Source organism: Perognathus longimembris, chromosome 1 (assembly GCF_023159225.1).
Source record: "Perognathus longimembris pacificus isolate PPM17 chromosome 1, ASM2315922v1, whole genome shotgun sequence".
NCBI classification, from domain to species: Eukaryota; Metazoa; Chordata; class Mammalia; order Rodentia; family Heteromyidae; genus Perognathus; species Perognathus longimembris.
The window spans coordinates 161256693-161271236 of record NC_063161.1 but is presented as its reverse complement, the minus strand read 5'-3'; the positions used below and the strand labels follow the sequence as shown (position 1 = coordinate 161271236).

At 69.7% G+C, this 14544-nt stretch overlaps 1 protein-coding gene across 1 annotated transcript in view; it reads right to left on the bottom strand.

The window, feature by feature from the left end:
* Positions 1–13695, bottom strand: part of Notch1 (notch receptor 1) — a 37756-nt gene extending 24061 nt beyond the window's left edge. Inside the window, exons 1-2 of the mRNA XM_048345888.1 lie at positions 13629–13695; positions 12030–12108 (exon numbers count right to left, since the gene is read on the bottom strand). Of these exons, the coding sequence (XP_048201845.1) occupies positions 12030–12108; positions 13629–13695 (146 nt within the window). The remainder of the gene's footprint in view (positions 1–12029; positions 12109–13628) is intronic.
* Between the last annotated feature and the right edge of the window lie 849 nt (positions 13696–14544).

The following is a 14544-nucleotide window of genomic DNA, read 5'->3' as shown; positions in this document are numbered from 1 at the left end:
CTCCGCCCTCCCCCGCTGGGAGTTAACTCAGGCCGCAGCGTGGGAAGCCGTGGAGGGTGGGCAGCTGCTCCTCCCCTCTCCCCACCCCCACGCGGGGAGCCGCAGGTCCACCTGCCTCCTGGGGCACCCCAAGCTCTGGGCACGGGCTCCCCCGCGCGCGGGTCCAGTTACCGGCTGGCCAGAAGCAGCCCTGGAGCCTGGGACCCGGCAGGCCAGGCTGGCCAGACAGAAGCAGCGCTCCTTCCCATCAATGCCCCTTTGTCAGCCAGGAGCTGGCCTTGTCCCGCTTGGAGAAAAGGCTTTTTTTCTTTCCCAGCCGCTGACGCTGGCGAAGTCACGGCGGGGGGGCGGGGAGGAGGGAGCGTGATGATCAAAGCCGGGTCAGAGCCGGCCATCCGCGCCTCCCTGCACAGGCTGAGGCCCTTGGCCGGGCAGATCGACGCTCCAGGAGGCGAGAAGCCCGGTGGGTGCGCCCAGGCAGACTCCCCCTAGCTCTGGAAGAACCCACGCGCCCCCACCCCCACCCCGGACGGGCTGGGGCTCCGTCACTCCGTCTGGAGTGGGCACCCGGGACTCCCGATCTGAGCGCTGCTCCGCCAGCGTCTTGAGCCGACGCCCCGGAGGCCGTGCCCCGTACCATCCGCCCCGAACGCGGACCCCAATGAGCGGCCCGGGGGGGATCGACCCCCGTTGACACGGCCGCATCGGGCCGGACCGGCGAGGGTAGAATCAGCCCCATAAATCAGGCGTCGGCGGCGCGGGCAAAGGGCGGGCGGGAGCAGGTGCGCTGGTGGAAGGCCCAGCTGCTCTGGCGGGTGTGGCCGGGCGCCAGCCCCGGCGGGCAGGGCGGGAGCCTGGCAGCCGGCGGCCCCCGCGGGGGACGCAGGGGCTGAGAGACCCCATTGTGCTCCGCGCTGCCACCCCGGTTCCGGGACCCCACAGTGACGGCATGCTGCAGACCGGGCCGGCAGGAGGCTCTGAGGAGGACAGCGGGGGGCCAGTCCCAAAGGCCCTGCTTTCACTCCCCCCCCCCACTGGAGCTCCAGGTGGCGTCCAGCCTGTCCTGCCCACCTTGGGGGTGCAGCCGGAAGACATCCCCACCCCTCCCCCCACACCCAGACATCCAGGAGGAGGGAGGGCCTTCAGGCCACAGCTCAGGGCCCCCCAGACCCCCCACCGTCCCGCCCTCCACACCTATCCTGGCAGGTGCGACCAACAAGAAAGGGGACCTGGGGACGTGGCCCCCAAAGCCTCCCCCAGCCACCCGCGGCCAGGGAGGTGGGGGGGGGGCCTGGACTTCCCACAACTAGGACATCTTCCAAGACGGCAGCCGGATCCTCACTCCGGGCGGGGGGGGGGGGGACGCAGCCAAGACCGGCCTGCCCGCCTGGTGCCCACCTGGCCTGGCCTGGCCTCCTGGCCACACAGCGGCACGCGGCCTTCGCCAGCTGCGCCCCGGATGGGACCCCTGCCCTCCCCGGGGAGAGGGGGACGACGGTGTCCAGAGGCCCAGCCCCCCACAAACAGCCCCTGCTGTCCCAGAGCAGCCACCTCCTGCTGCCCCCTCCCCCGCCCCGCAGCACCGCTCCATAGAAATGCGAACTCCCAGCATGTGGGGGGGGGGGGCAGATGCGGCGGTGACCTTTCACCCGGGACTAATTCTAAATTGTGCTGTTTTCCTTTCCTAACTAAGCGGCCATCTGCCGCCCCCAGGGGACAGATGACAGCTCCCGGTGCTCCCAAACGGGGGGTGACTTCGTGGCTCTCGTCCTCCATGGGCGTATGGCGTGGGGGGGACAGCCCAGCCACGGGCGGGCGTGGGGCATCTGCTGGAGCTGAGCTGGGGGCGGGGGCGGGAAGGAGCTCCTCTGGGGCGGGAGGGGCTTGTGGGGCTCGGGCTGTCCAGACTGCCCAGCCGCCGTCCGGCGTGGGTGCATACTCCACGCGGCCTCGGTTTCCCATGCGTGTGAGGAGGAGAGGGTGAATGGCTTGGGAGTGGTTCAAAGGGGTTCAAAGGTCAGTGGCCAGGCAGGGTAGGTGGTCACTCTGGCAAGGGCTGGGTTTGAGTCACAGAGGCGACACTGACAGGCCCTTCCCCCGAGAAGGAGTACCCCACAGCCTGTCTAAGGACGCCACGCAGACCCTCCGAAACCTGCCCCGGAAAAGCTGCCCCACTCCACCCCCTGGAGCCAGGGCCCAGTAGCCTGGACCCTAGACATGTGGTCCAGAGGGTGGATGCCCCCCCCCCCCGCCCGGCCAGTACAGGAAGGACGGCCTGCATGCCTCAAGCCCACGCCACGAGGACACCTCCAGGAACGGTGGCAGAGGAAGCCACCTGCCCTCAGGAGACCCCACCTCCACCCCTCACGGGTCTGCCTGCCTTCTCCAGGGCCCAGCTCCCGCCGCCCGGTCACCACCCACCTCTCCCAGAAGCCCAGCGGTCACTCGGGGTTAACGGGTCATCTTGCAGACACCTTTCTGCTCCCAGAGAGCAGGCTACATCCTGCCAGAAGCCCGTGGAGTCCCTCCAGCCTGCACGCCCTCCCTCAGCCCCGGGGGGAGAGCCTGGGGGCTGAGCTGCCTGCCTGTCGGGAGGCTCCAGCTCCACGGGGGCTGGCTACGTCCCCCGCTGTGGCCTGCCCCTGCCCACATCCTCATCCCCAGCGAGAGCCAGGTACAGCCCCTGCTCCCAGCCTAAGCCTGTCCTGCACCCAAACCCCCCAGCCCCGGGCCCCACGCCAGGGTGCCCCCGCCCAGGCCGATGCAGGCAGATCGGTACGGAGCAGGGTGGTAGTGGGGCGGACCCGGGGCTGGGTGGGCCCCTGGCCGCGGCATCTCCATGAGGTCAACGATCTCAGCCCCACCCCTGGCCGAGGCCGGGAGTTCTGGGCCCTCCCCCGTCCCCTGGGCAGAGACAGGACCCAGTGCCCCTTCAGGAGGCAGGTCCTTCCAGCAGGCTGGGCAGGGGCCCTACCTGGGGTCACTTCCTGTAGAAAGAACAGACCTACGGGTGGCGGGCGGGGGCGGGGGAGGGCTGACAAAGCCCTGGAAACTGGAAACCCTCACTGTCCACAACCCTAAGCCTACTGGGCAGGCGGGAGGGCGGCGAGGACGGCAGAGTCCAGCAGGGCCCAGACGGGGGGCCGGGCGGGCCCGGTGCGCACAGCCCCAGCATCTGCCCCGATCAGAGGGCCGGGCACGGGCAGGGGGCGGACCTGAGGGCAGCGAGGGCAGGGGCGGCGGGTCCAGAGCCCGGTCCCAGCGTGGCGCGGGCTTTCCGGCCCCAGGAGCCGCTCCCAGCATGCTCAGCTCTTTTGTCTCCAAATCTTTCCCCCCAGTTGCATCCTCGGGTGTTTAAAATACACCGGGAGAGGAAGCGCAGGAAAGGCAGCGCTTCCTCGCCTGCTCGGGGAAGCCCTTTGTGTGGGAGACGAATGGGACGGAACCCGACCTCCCGGGAAGCCCCCTGCCCCCGTGGAGGAAAACAATGCCCCCCGGGGCCCGCTGGCCACCGCGGCCACCGTGGGAACCAGCGTGTCCCTCCGACACAAAGGCTCCGGTAGGAGTCCAGCAACTTCCCGGACGTGGCAGAGCTGGAACAGGCAGAGGGGGCTTGAAGGGGCAGGGGTGGGGCCCCCCTGCGCCCCCCTCCCAGCACCGCCGGAGGCACCGGGCACCACCACGCGCTGGTCCCCGGGGAAAGGCCTGCTTGAGTCCGCGGGCTCCAGCTCGAGTCTTCTCCCACTTGGTCTCCCCAACACGGCGGTCCTGGCCCCGGCGCCGGCCATCCTCAGTGGCCTGCGGCCCGCCGCTCCAGGCTCTCGGCCAGCGTCCGCTCCCTCGGGGACGCCGGGGGCCTCCGCTTTCACGCGTGGCAGAGCCCGCCCCCCGCGCCCCACGGCCGGCCGCTCGGACACGGGGAAGGCAACCGATGGGCACCAGGGCCGCGTCCCGGCGGGAGGGCGTCATCCGGAACCCCGTTAATGAACCAGCCGTGGCAGGCTGAGCGCCGCGCCAGAGCCCAAACGGGTCCTTCCGGCAACTCCCACTTCTGCTTCCCCAAGGAGATGCCACGGGGGGCGGGGGGCGGAGCAGGAGGCCACGGGGGGGGGGGGTGGGCTGCCCTGTCCACCCTCAGGGTCCGGCCGCCCCTCTCCCGGGTGGGCCACGAGAGGCCGCCGCTCACAGGTGCCCAGGCCCACCTCCAGCCAGCGGCTGTCCTGGGAGGAGGCAGAGGCCTGGAGCTCCCTGGGAAAAAGGGAGGGGAGCTCCGGGCCCCCCCCCACCCCCCTCCCCGCCCGTCGCCCTGAGGTCCCGGCCGGGAAGGGCCAGCGGACAATGCCTTTTTACAGGGACGGAGGAGCTCGCTGAAACGCGAAACCCCGGCAGGCGGGGCGGGTTCTGAGTGAGGGGCTCGGGGAGAGGGCACCCCAGCTTCCAGCAGAAGGGTCACCCCGCCGTGGCCAGCATCCTGCCAGCGCCCGCAGACACGTCCCCCCCCCCCACCCCGCGGGGCAGAGCTCCGCTCTCCCGTGAGCTCCCAGGAACCCCGAAGGCCCTGGCCGCTCCGGACCCCACCACCCCCTCAGCAGCCAGTCGGTGGAGGGGGTCCTGGGACTGGGGACTCCTCCCCCCACCCCCCCCCACCCGGCTATCCGCATCTCCCCAGGGACCTGGGCGCACGGGTCACCGAGCCGCCCCCCAACACCGCACCGCAAGCTGAGGCCCAGCCACCTGTACCCTGCCCAGAGGCGCCCGGGGGTGAGGGGCCCTCCGGGGCCCGGCCGCCCCGTCATCCTGGGGGGGCACTGGAAGCTGGCTGGTGTAGCGGGCCCAGGGGACTCGTTTTCCGCGGGAAGTACGGGGGAGCCGCGGGCTGGTGCGGCAGGTCGTGGCCCTGTCGCCCTCAGAGGCACCAGGCCAGCGCAAGAGCACACCCGCCCCCCACGCCAGTGCGTGCCCGGCCCTGCCCACGCCACAGCGCGGCGTCCCGCGTGCGGGACAGGAAGCAGGCGCACGCACGCTCGTGCAGACCTGTCCGCCCACCCCCGCCGGTCATCCCGCGCACATCGACGGTGACCTCAGAACGGTGCCCCGAGAGACGAAGCGCCCACCGGGAAGCAGCACGTCTGGCTCAGGGTTCGAGTCCGGGAGGTGGAGCGGGGGAGGGGGAGGGGGGCTCCAGCCTGGACGCACGTGGACCCCTGCAGAAGGGAAGTGGGTCCCGTCTCTAGCCCACAGTGGCTGCCCCGCCCAGGTGCTGGCCGCAGAGGGAGGAAGCTGCTGAGTCCCTGACACAGCCTCACCGGCCCCCGCCACTGGGACCTCAGACAGGGCTGAGGTCGCCCTGGCCTGACCCTTGCGAGGGCACCCCGTCCCCAGGAGCCCAGGGGGCAGACGCGCCCCTCGGAGCAGCGTCGGGGCCGGCCTGGTCCTCCCCCCGCCCGGCTCAGTATCTACCTCGCTGTCTTACCGAAAGCGGTGGGTGAGGGAAAAACACTCACCCTGGAAGCCCTGGCTCGTCCCCCAGGCCTCACTTCCAGTAACTGTTGTTTCCGCTCCCCAACAACCGAAACTGAGAGGAAATGGTGGGAGGCAGGTCCCCGACCGGCGACAGGCCCCAGCTGTGAACCCCGGACCGGGTTTCCAGCTCTAGACACCCACGTGCCTTCCTACGCAGCTCAGCAGGGCCGCTTGGAGAGGGCAGGCCGGGGGGGGGGGGCGCTTCCCCGAGGGGTCTGGTGCCCTGGGGACCGTCGTGCCCCGCGGGGCCTGGCCTCCGGGGCGAGGCAGGGGACGTTCCGAGCTCCACGCGCCACCTGCGGCAGGCACCTCCAAGCCGGGCCCCGGGGAACCCTTCCTCGGGGCCAGGCGCCCAGGGTGCAGCCTTCTGCCCCCGGGCGTGGCCAGGCACAGGTGTTTCTCGACGTCCCGGTGGCCAGGGGCCCCCCACACTCCCGCCGGGCGACGCCCGGGCCTGGCTGCTCACCCTGGCAGCACAGGCCACGTGTCCTGTCCCCGGCCTAGGTCTAGGGCTCCGCCCTCGGGCCTGGGCTGGCTGGGAAGGCTGGGGGAGGGAGGCTGGGGGAGGAGAGGCTGGGGGAGGGAGGCTGGGGGAGGGAGGCCGGCCTCCGGTGCTACAGGCAGGGGTTGAGTTTGTGTAGTCAATCAGCAGTGTCACCAGATAACAAAGGGGCTCAAAAGGACCACCACTTCAGACACACAAGGGACACTCGGGGCAGGTGACGGGCAAGCCAGCCCAAGGCAGCCATGGAGTCCCCTTGCCTCCCTCCGGGTGGCTCGTCCTTCCCCGGAGGGAAGCCCAGCGGGCTGACAGCGTCTAGGGGAGGCCTTGGTGGCCAGGGCCCGCTCTCTGTGGTGTGGGGAGAGGGAGAGGGTCCAGGGAGCGTCCTGAGATGCTGAGGTCATGGCCGGGGGTGCGTGTGTGCGTGTGTGCGTGTGCGCGTGCGTGTGTGCGTGTGCGGCGGCCGAGGGGCCGGGCAGCTCCCGGACCGCTTTGGTCTTGGAAGCAGTCAGAGGCTCTGCGTGGGAGAATCAGCGCCTTTTTTTTTTTTTTTTAATAATTCTATTGTCATCGAGGTGCCGTCCGGTCAGGTGATGCGTACGCGTCTCTGCGGGCAGTGTCACCCCTCTCTCTGTCTCCCCATCCCCCCGCCCATGCCCACAAGCGAATGAAGCGGGCCCGACGCGGCCTTGCCTGCCCCCCAGCTCTGCCCTCGGCCAGGGGACGCTGAAGCCAGCGGCGCTCCTGGGGTCGGAGGTGGCGGCGACGCGTGCCCATCACCCCTGCTGGGGGGGGGGGGGGACTGTAGCCTGAGGCTGACTGTGCAAAAAGTGGAGGCGCTATAATCAGGATCCTAGCGTGAAATCCCAGGGCCGACCCCAACTCCCCCGGGGGGGGGGCTCCACGATGGCACCAGGGGGGTCCTGAGACTCGGGCAGTGGATCCCAGGTGAGATTCTGGGAAGAACCGTGCTTCCCTCGGCTGAACTGTTCTTGCTGCCGTTCAGGGCTTTGGTTTGGTTTCTGTGCCGGTCCTAGGGTTTGAACCGGGCATGGGAGTTGTCTCCTGGCATTTTTGCTCGAGGCGAGTGCTCTACCTACCACTTGAACCACAACTCCACTAGTGGATTTTTACTTATTTTTTTGGTAGTTAACTAGCGATAAATCTCATGGACTTTCTTGCCCAGACTGGCTTCAAACTGCAATCCTCAGATTTCAGCCTCCTGAGCTACAGGTAGGAAGGATTACAGGCGTGAGCCGCCCACTCGTGGTCCTCGCTAGACACTCTGCTGAAAGTGAACGATACAAGTTGTGGGCAGGGATGGGAGGGGAAAACTGGGAGAGAGCTAGGGAAGGAGTGGCATGGTCCAAAAAGAAATGTCCTCATTACCTGACTTATGTAACTGTCACCCCTCTGTCATCACCGCTATAATAGCAATTAAAAGAAAAACAAACCGTGAGAACACAGGCTAGGCACTATGGCTCGAACCCGTAGTATCCAACCGCGTGAGGGGTAGAGGTCGGAAGGATGGCAGTCTGGGGCACAAAGTTAGTGAGACTCCATCTCCAACCAGGAAGCCGGGTGAGGCAGTGCCTGGAACCCACACTCCGCAGGAGGCCGTAGGTACGAGAAGCAGTGATCAAAGCCAGCCCGGACAAAACCCAAGACCCTGACTGAAAAAAAGCACCTCAAGAAAAGAAAAAAGGGGGCTGGGGATATGGCCTAGTGGCAAGAGTGCCTGCCTCGGATACACGAGGCCCTAGGTTCGATTCCCCAGCACCACATATACAGAAAACGGCCAGAAGCGGCGCTGTGGCTCAAGAGGCAGAGTGCTAGCCTTGAGCGGGAAGAAGCCAGGGACAGTGCTCAGGCCCTGAGTCCAAGCCCCAGGACTGGCCAAAAAAAGAAAAGAAAAAAGGGCCGAATTCAACCCCAGGACAACAATAGAGAGTTCTGGAGCTGCGTCATCCCGGCGGTTACGCAATCCTCTCTTACTAAATGCCACTACGTTCTCAACGGTTCAAGTACCTTGCCATCCAAATCCGTTCTCGGCACCCTTGGGCTCTCAAAGAGCGGGGCGGAGTGGGGCGAGGGGACCCGGCGGCTCCGCGCGCTGCCCGACACCACGGGGCCCAGGGCCCGCGGAGGCTGCGGCCCGCAAACCTGTCCAGCCACCCGGCTGCACCCAATTCCCGGGCGCTGCCGCCTGTGGCCACCCTCTTACCACCCCCCCCCCCACAGGCGACCTCCACCCGCGGAGAGGAGGAAGCGGGGGGCCGGGGAGGGCGCCCGGCTCGGCGGGGCTCGGTGCCGTGGGGGCCGCGGGGGCCAGGGCGCGCCCGGCCTGGGAAACGAGGGTGCTCAGACACATCCCGGTCCAGTCACGACGCCCCGGGGCCAGCCGCTCGTTAACCAGGGCGATGCTTCTCCCCCGGCCCCTGGGAAGGAGCTGTTAAGTTCTGGATGTGTCTGTACACGAAGGCCAACGCTGACGCAAGCTGGCCTGGGGCCCCGGCTCCCTCCGCCCGCCCCGCACGTCTGCGCCTGGGTTCTTCCCACCTGTGAACCGGGGATGGAACGAGCGGGGGCAGCCAGCCAGCCTGGGCCGGGTTTACGAGGCCGGCGAACGCAGCTCCGTGTGTGGGGAGTTAGGACGGCGCCCCTTCCGTCCGCCCCGGGTGCTGCGGGGGCCACGGCCGCCCATGACTCAAAGGCTCCCTCCCTCCGCGCACCCCGGGCTGAGGGGGGCCCCTCCATCGCCTGCCACAATCCCTCAGGTGGCACCGTGGCGCCGGTCCCAGCCTGCAGAGGGCTTTGGTCTGCAACCCAGGCCAAGACACCCTGCGGAGACCTCTGCGGAGCCGCACGGAGCTCGGCACCCGGGCCACCAGCACCCCCCAGCTCAGCACCCAGAAACAGGGCTTCCCCTGGCGGCCCCGCCCTCTTCCTGCAGAGCTCAGCCTCCTGCCGCTCTCTTTTCATATTATTCACTCAATGGAAACTGTTGGCTGCCCTCCAGAGGCAGGGCTGCCCACAGATTCGGCTTCCTACACACACACACACACACACACACACGCACACGCACACGCACACGCGGGCTCCTGCCAGAAGCCTTCCCCCACCGCCCAGGCCTTCCGGTGCCTGGCTGACTCTCACAGGTCTGGTGGCAGGTGAGTCTCTGGTGTTGTCCCCTAGCCTGAGTCGTTGAAGGCCAGGCGCTTCACAGACGGGAGGGCTGGGGGCCGTGTCTGCCTCCCCCCGCCCCCCGGCCCCCTCCCCCCCCCCGTGGAACATCGGGACTGACTAGAGACAACAAGTGACTCAATGGAACAGCAGCAGGACCAGGGGACAGAAGATGCACAGGGCTCAGTTCCTTCCCTTCCCGGCCTCAGTCACTTCCCGTGGAGGCCCCGCCCCAGCCCTGCTTCCTCACCGAGGAGGGGCGCCGCCGGGAGGGACACGGGGGGGGGGGGGGCGCTGCTCTGGGCCTCGCCCCTCTTACTTCCCAGGCCTGGCCACACAGCTCCACCACCACCACCACCACCACCACCACGGATCAGACCCGGGCCGGCTGCAGCCGCCTCCCTCCACCCCAACCGGCCCGACCTGGGCTCCGGCGACGCGCGGGGTGGAACCCGGCCCACAGCAAGCACTCCGGAGTCCGGAAAAGAGGCACGACGGCCTCCCCACTGCAGATCTCCAGGACAGGATCCCCAGAAGCCCCAGCACCCCCCCCACACCCAGGTGGGGCTCCAGACAGGACCACCAGGCAGCACCCTTGGGATTCTCTGAACTAATGAATTATTCAACTACACCTCCACCCTCCGGGTCCCTGACGCAGCCCACCGACCCACTGGCACGCGCCACCAAGGTGCCAGTCGTGCAGCAGCCCTGCCGTACGGACGGGGAAACTGAGGCGAGGGCAATCCGATGACCCAACACAGGGTACTCCAACTCCCCCCAGCAGCTGCCCGGGGCTGTGCCCCGCCCACAGGGTTCAGAGCCTCGCCTTTTCACCCACCACGGGGGTGGGGGGGAGAGGCCTCCGTGGCACTGCTACCTCCTAGGAAGATTCCCAATGGCAGAAGAATCCAGGGGCCTGAGGGGCTCTAGCATGCGCCCCAGGAAAGAGAAACAGGTCCACTGTGTGTACTCTCTGGGGGTCTCAAACACCCAGATCCAAACAGGGATCCAGACCTGCACACCAGTGCCCTGCCCCCTCCCCCCGCACGCTGGGTCCCAGCCTGTGTCCATGTACCACGAGGCCTGGCCGTAACCTTGGCCTCCGGCTCTGCCGGCCCGAGGTCCTGCGTCCACCCCACTTTCTAATTGGATTTGCAGGGTGTGCACAATGGACCTCTGTGGGCAGAGCTTCGCCGAGCCCCAGGCCAAACCGAGGCAGCTTCCCGCTGAGCAGCGTGAGCTCCAGGGGACGAGGCAGGCCGGGCACCAGCCGCTTCCGGGAGCGGCAAGTCTGAGACGCCGGAGAGGGAGGCCCGGGACCGGGAGTCCATCGGCTCGAGGACGCTCGGCCTGGGTGCCGGGGGCCGTCCCTCCCTGCAGGTACGGCTGCAGGTACAGGGAGCGGCCGGGCCGGGCCTTCTGCTGGCCGGGCCGCGCCCATCCCATCCCCTAGCGGGACTGAGACCCCCCTCCCCTCCTTCCCCAGCCTAGCGGCCTTCCTGCCCGCTCCCGAATCTTGGGCAGAGGTCAGAAGAGCCTCGGCCCTGCCCTGTGCCGGTGAGAAGCAGGCGGAGAGCCGCGGCGGCGGGGAAGGGGGCTGGCTGCATTCTGGGAAGCCACGCATAATTAATCGCACCGCATTAATCGCCTCCCAACAATAGCCTGCTGCACTTCCCAGCTGTCGGCCTCTGAATGGAAGGAAACAAGATTTAGGGTATCAAGCGTCCGCGAGGCCTCCGCAGGGGGAGAGAGGGGCCCCAAAAACGCAAAAAAAAAAGAGGGGGGGAAAAAAAGCAGTGTGCATTCATTAGCGTCTGACAAAGACACAATCGGCTTTGTCCAATAAACTGCTCACAGACCTGCTTAATTGGCCTCGGTGGGGGGGGGGGGGTACCCACAAGCTGGGCACAGGAGGCGGCGGCGTGAGGGTTGTCAAGGGGACGGCCCCTCAGCAGTTGGAATGAGGGCGCGCCCGGCGGGCCGGAGACGGGGCCGTCTGCAGCCTCCCAAGCCGCGCGGGGAGCCGGGGGTGGGGGGGGGGGCCGGGCGGCCTGGGTCCCCGGCGCCTCCTCAGCCTCCCCAGGGACAAACTCAAGTTGAAGGCCACGGGCCACCGCGGGGCAGCTTGGCGAGGTCGGCTGGTGCTCTCACTCGGGGCTCTCAAGGGATTGCCCGACCCGCGACGGGCAGCCTCCCCGCCTCCGGTCACACCCATCTTACAGCTGAGGACCCGAGGCCGCTGCCCGGGCAGAAACCAGACGCCTGGCACGCACCCCACGACCTACCCCCCGGGCGGGCAGGTGCGGACCAGGACCGCGCCAACGTCTCCCCACCTCGCCCAGAGGGCCAGGGGTGCGCGGGGGGTGGGTTTTGTTTCGAAAGTTCCCCGCCATGTCACCTGCCCGCCCAGAGCAGGGCTCCCAGGTGACAGGTGACGGGGACGGGGGGAGGGGGGTCTCTGTAAGGGTTCCAGAGCCCCTACCACCCACCACCAAGGGCTTCTGGGAGCTTAAGAAGAAATGGGGGGGGGTGGCCTGCAAATTACCCCCAGGGCCTCAAGAGCCCGAGGGGCCCACGGAGGAGCGTGCCACGGAGGAGCGTGCCACGGAGGAGCGTGCCCTGGCCGCTCCGCTCCATGCACCGCACACGCATCACCGCTAGTGACAAGTAGTTGCCAGACTTTGTCCAATGAAAGTGAGCACGTGACCGGCCGGCCGGCCTTTGGGCTGGCTCCAGAAGACAATGACCCAGTGTTCTGGCCGCGGGGGGCAGGGGCTCTGCTCCCACAAAAGCAACAGGTCCCCAGAGGGGCAGTACTCACACGCAGGCCTCGGTTCCGTTGGCGGCTTCACACCTCCCTCCATTCAGGCAGGTTGCACCGGGCTGGGAGCATCTCAGACCTAGGCGGGCGGGCGGGAGGGGGGGGGTCAGCCTAGGGCCCGGCTCTGCGGCCACCCACTCTTGTCACACTCTGGATGCAATGTGTCACCAGCCCCAAGTCCTTGGAGACTGACGGGGGGCACCGTGCCCCGTCTTGGGGAGCGAGGGAGCTGGGGAAAAGGGGAGGCTTCTGAGCCCCAAGGGAAGCCAAGGTTGTGTCCCCGGAGAGCCGCCGTCCACCCTGTTGGCTGCTGAGGCGGCAGGGGCTCCCGGCAAGTAAGGGGTGGACAGTAAGGGAGGTTGGGGAAGGGCTGGGGCTGCTCCCCACCACGGACGGGGCTCATCAGGGAACGGGGCAGGGCTGGGTTCCCAACCAGCCACCGCCCTCGCCTCGAAATTCAAACACCAGCGCAAGGGGCCGGCGGGCGGGCGGGCGGCGGGCCGGCGTCCACCTCGCTCAGCGGCCCCCGCTCGTGGGAAAATGCGACAGCTGCGGAGCCCGCCGCCCCGCCCGCCAACAAAGCGCCGGCTAGGGAATCAGAGCGGCCCATTGTCGGGCCAGGGCCGCCTCCTGGGGCGGCGGGCTGCGCCCGGCCTGCCCCGCCTCCAACGACACCCAATACCTGCGGGGGCATCTCCAGGGGCAGCCCCCCGCCCGCCGCGCCCGGCATTGGCAAGGAATTCGACCCCATTCTCAGCAAAGGGCCACGGACCGGGCCCTTCCGCCCCACCTCACGGGGCTGCAGAATCCGAACCCCTGGTGGGGCGGGCGGGGACGGGGTGACACCACCGGGAACCCTACTTTCTGGGAGAGGACCATGCTCCGACTTCTGGGGGGGGGGAGGGAGTGGAATTAATCACCCCCGGCTCGGAGCAACAGCGTCTCCCAGGCATCGCCGGGAGGAATCCGCGCTCCCCCCCCCCTGCCCACGCTCCACGCCGCGCGCCCAGTGCCCAAGATTCAACTCCGTGAAGTGAAAATCAGTTCCACCAGCCGCGGCGGGCCGTCCGCGGGCCACCCTCCTCCTCCCTCCCTCCCTCCCTCCCTCCCTCGCATTGTCCGTGAGCCGGGCTGGGCCGGGGGGGGGACAGCGATTCGACGGGTGGGGCCACCGGGAGCCGGGCACGCAGCCGCCCCGCCCGCCCGCCCGCCGGCCCGGCGCCCGGGACCCCACACTGCGCGCCCCCCGTGCACCCCGGCGGCGCGGGCCGGAGGCGAGGAAGGAGGAGGATAAGTGGCCCCAAGGAGCAACAGGAAACCAAAACCAAGTTGATTCACACCGAAAAGTCGTGGGCCGGCGGGCGGCTCGGGCGGCGAGCCCCGCGCGGCGGCCTCCCGGGTCCCCGCGGCCCGAGCCGGCTCCGGCGCGGGGGCGCGAGCCCACCCGGGCGCGGGGCCGGGGCGCCGGGCTCCCCCGGCCCGGGCCGCCCGCCTCCACTCCCGCCTCCCCGACACCCGGGGCGCGCGCGCGCGGGCGCGCGGGGGGCGCTGCCCGAGTTTCCCCAGGGCGCGGGAAGTTGCGGGCTCGCGGGCGCTTACCTCTGGCGGCGAGCGCGGGCAGCAGCAGCAGCGCCAGGCAGAGCAGCGGCGCCGGGAGCGGCGGCATGCCTGCCCGCCCGCCCGCCCGCCCGCCCGCGCGCGCGCCCGCCCCGGCCCGGGCGGCCTCCGGCGGGGACCTCGGCACCCGCGCGCTGGGCTGCCCCGCGGGCGGCGGGACGCGGCGGCCCTCGGCTTCCGAACCGCGGGGTCTCCCGGGCGCCCCGGCTCGTTCCTTCGCAGCGCCCGCGCCCCGTGCCCGGCGCCCCTGCGCTCCCTCCCGCGGCCGAAGCGGTAGTGAGACCCGGGGCCCGCCGCGCGCTCCGCCCCCGCGGGGCCCGCCCCGCCCTCCCGCCCGCCCGCCCGCCCCGCCCCCGATCCCTCCGCACCCCCCGGCCCCGGGCCGGCCGCGGCCCTCGCGCGCCCGGCCGGCCCCGGGCCTCCGCGGGCCGGGGCGAGGGCGACGCCCCGGGCCCCGCCGCCGGCACCCCCAGCTCCGCCCCGCCGAGCCGAGGGGCGGCCGGGGTGGGCGCGCGGGACTACTTCTTGTTCGAAAGTTTTCGGAAGCTAAAAGTTGGAGCCGGGGCCGCGGAGGGATCCGCCTCCGGGTTGTCGCCTCCTCCGGTGACATTTGGCGACGATTTGCATCTCAATGGCCTGGGAGGCGCGCGGGGGCGGGAGGGGGGTAAGGCCGGGCGGCGGGGGGCCCCGGGTGCCGGGCCGCGGGGAGGAGCCACCGAGCGGGAGCCGCCTCTGGCCGGGTGTCCGCGGCCCCGGGACCCCCTTAGACCCCGGCCCAGCACGCCAGCCTCGACTTCCGGAGCACTTGACCCGAAGGGAGGTGGCGCAACGCCCGCGGCCTCGGCCGCCCGAGCTCCGGATGCCCCGCGGGAGCCGCCCCGGGCCTGCCGCGCGCTGG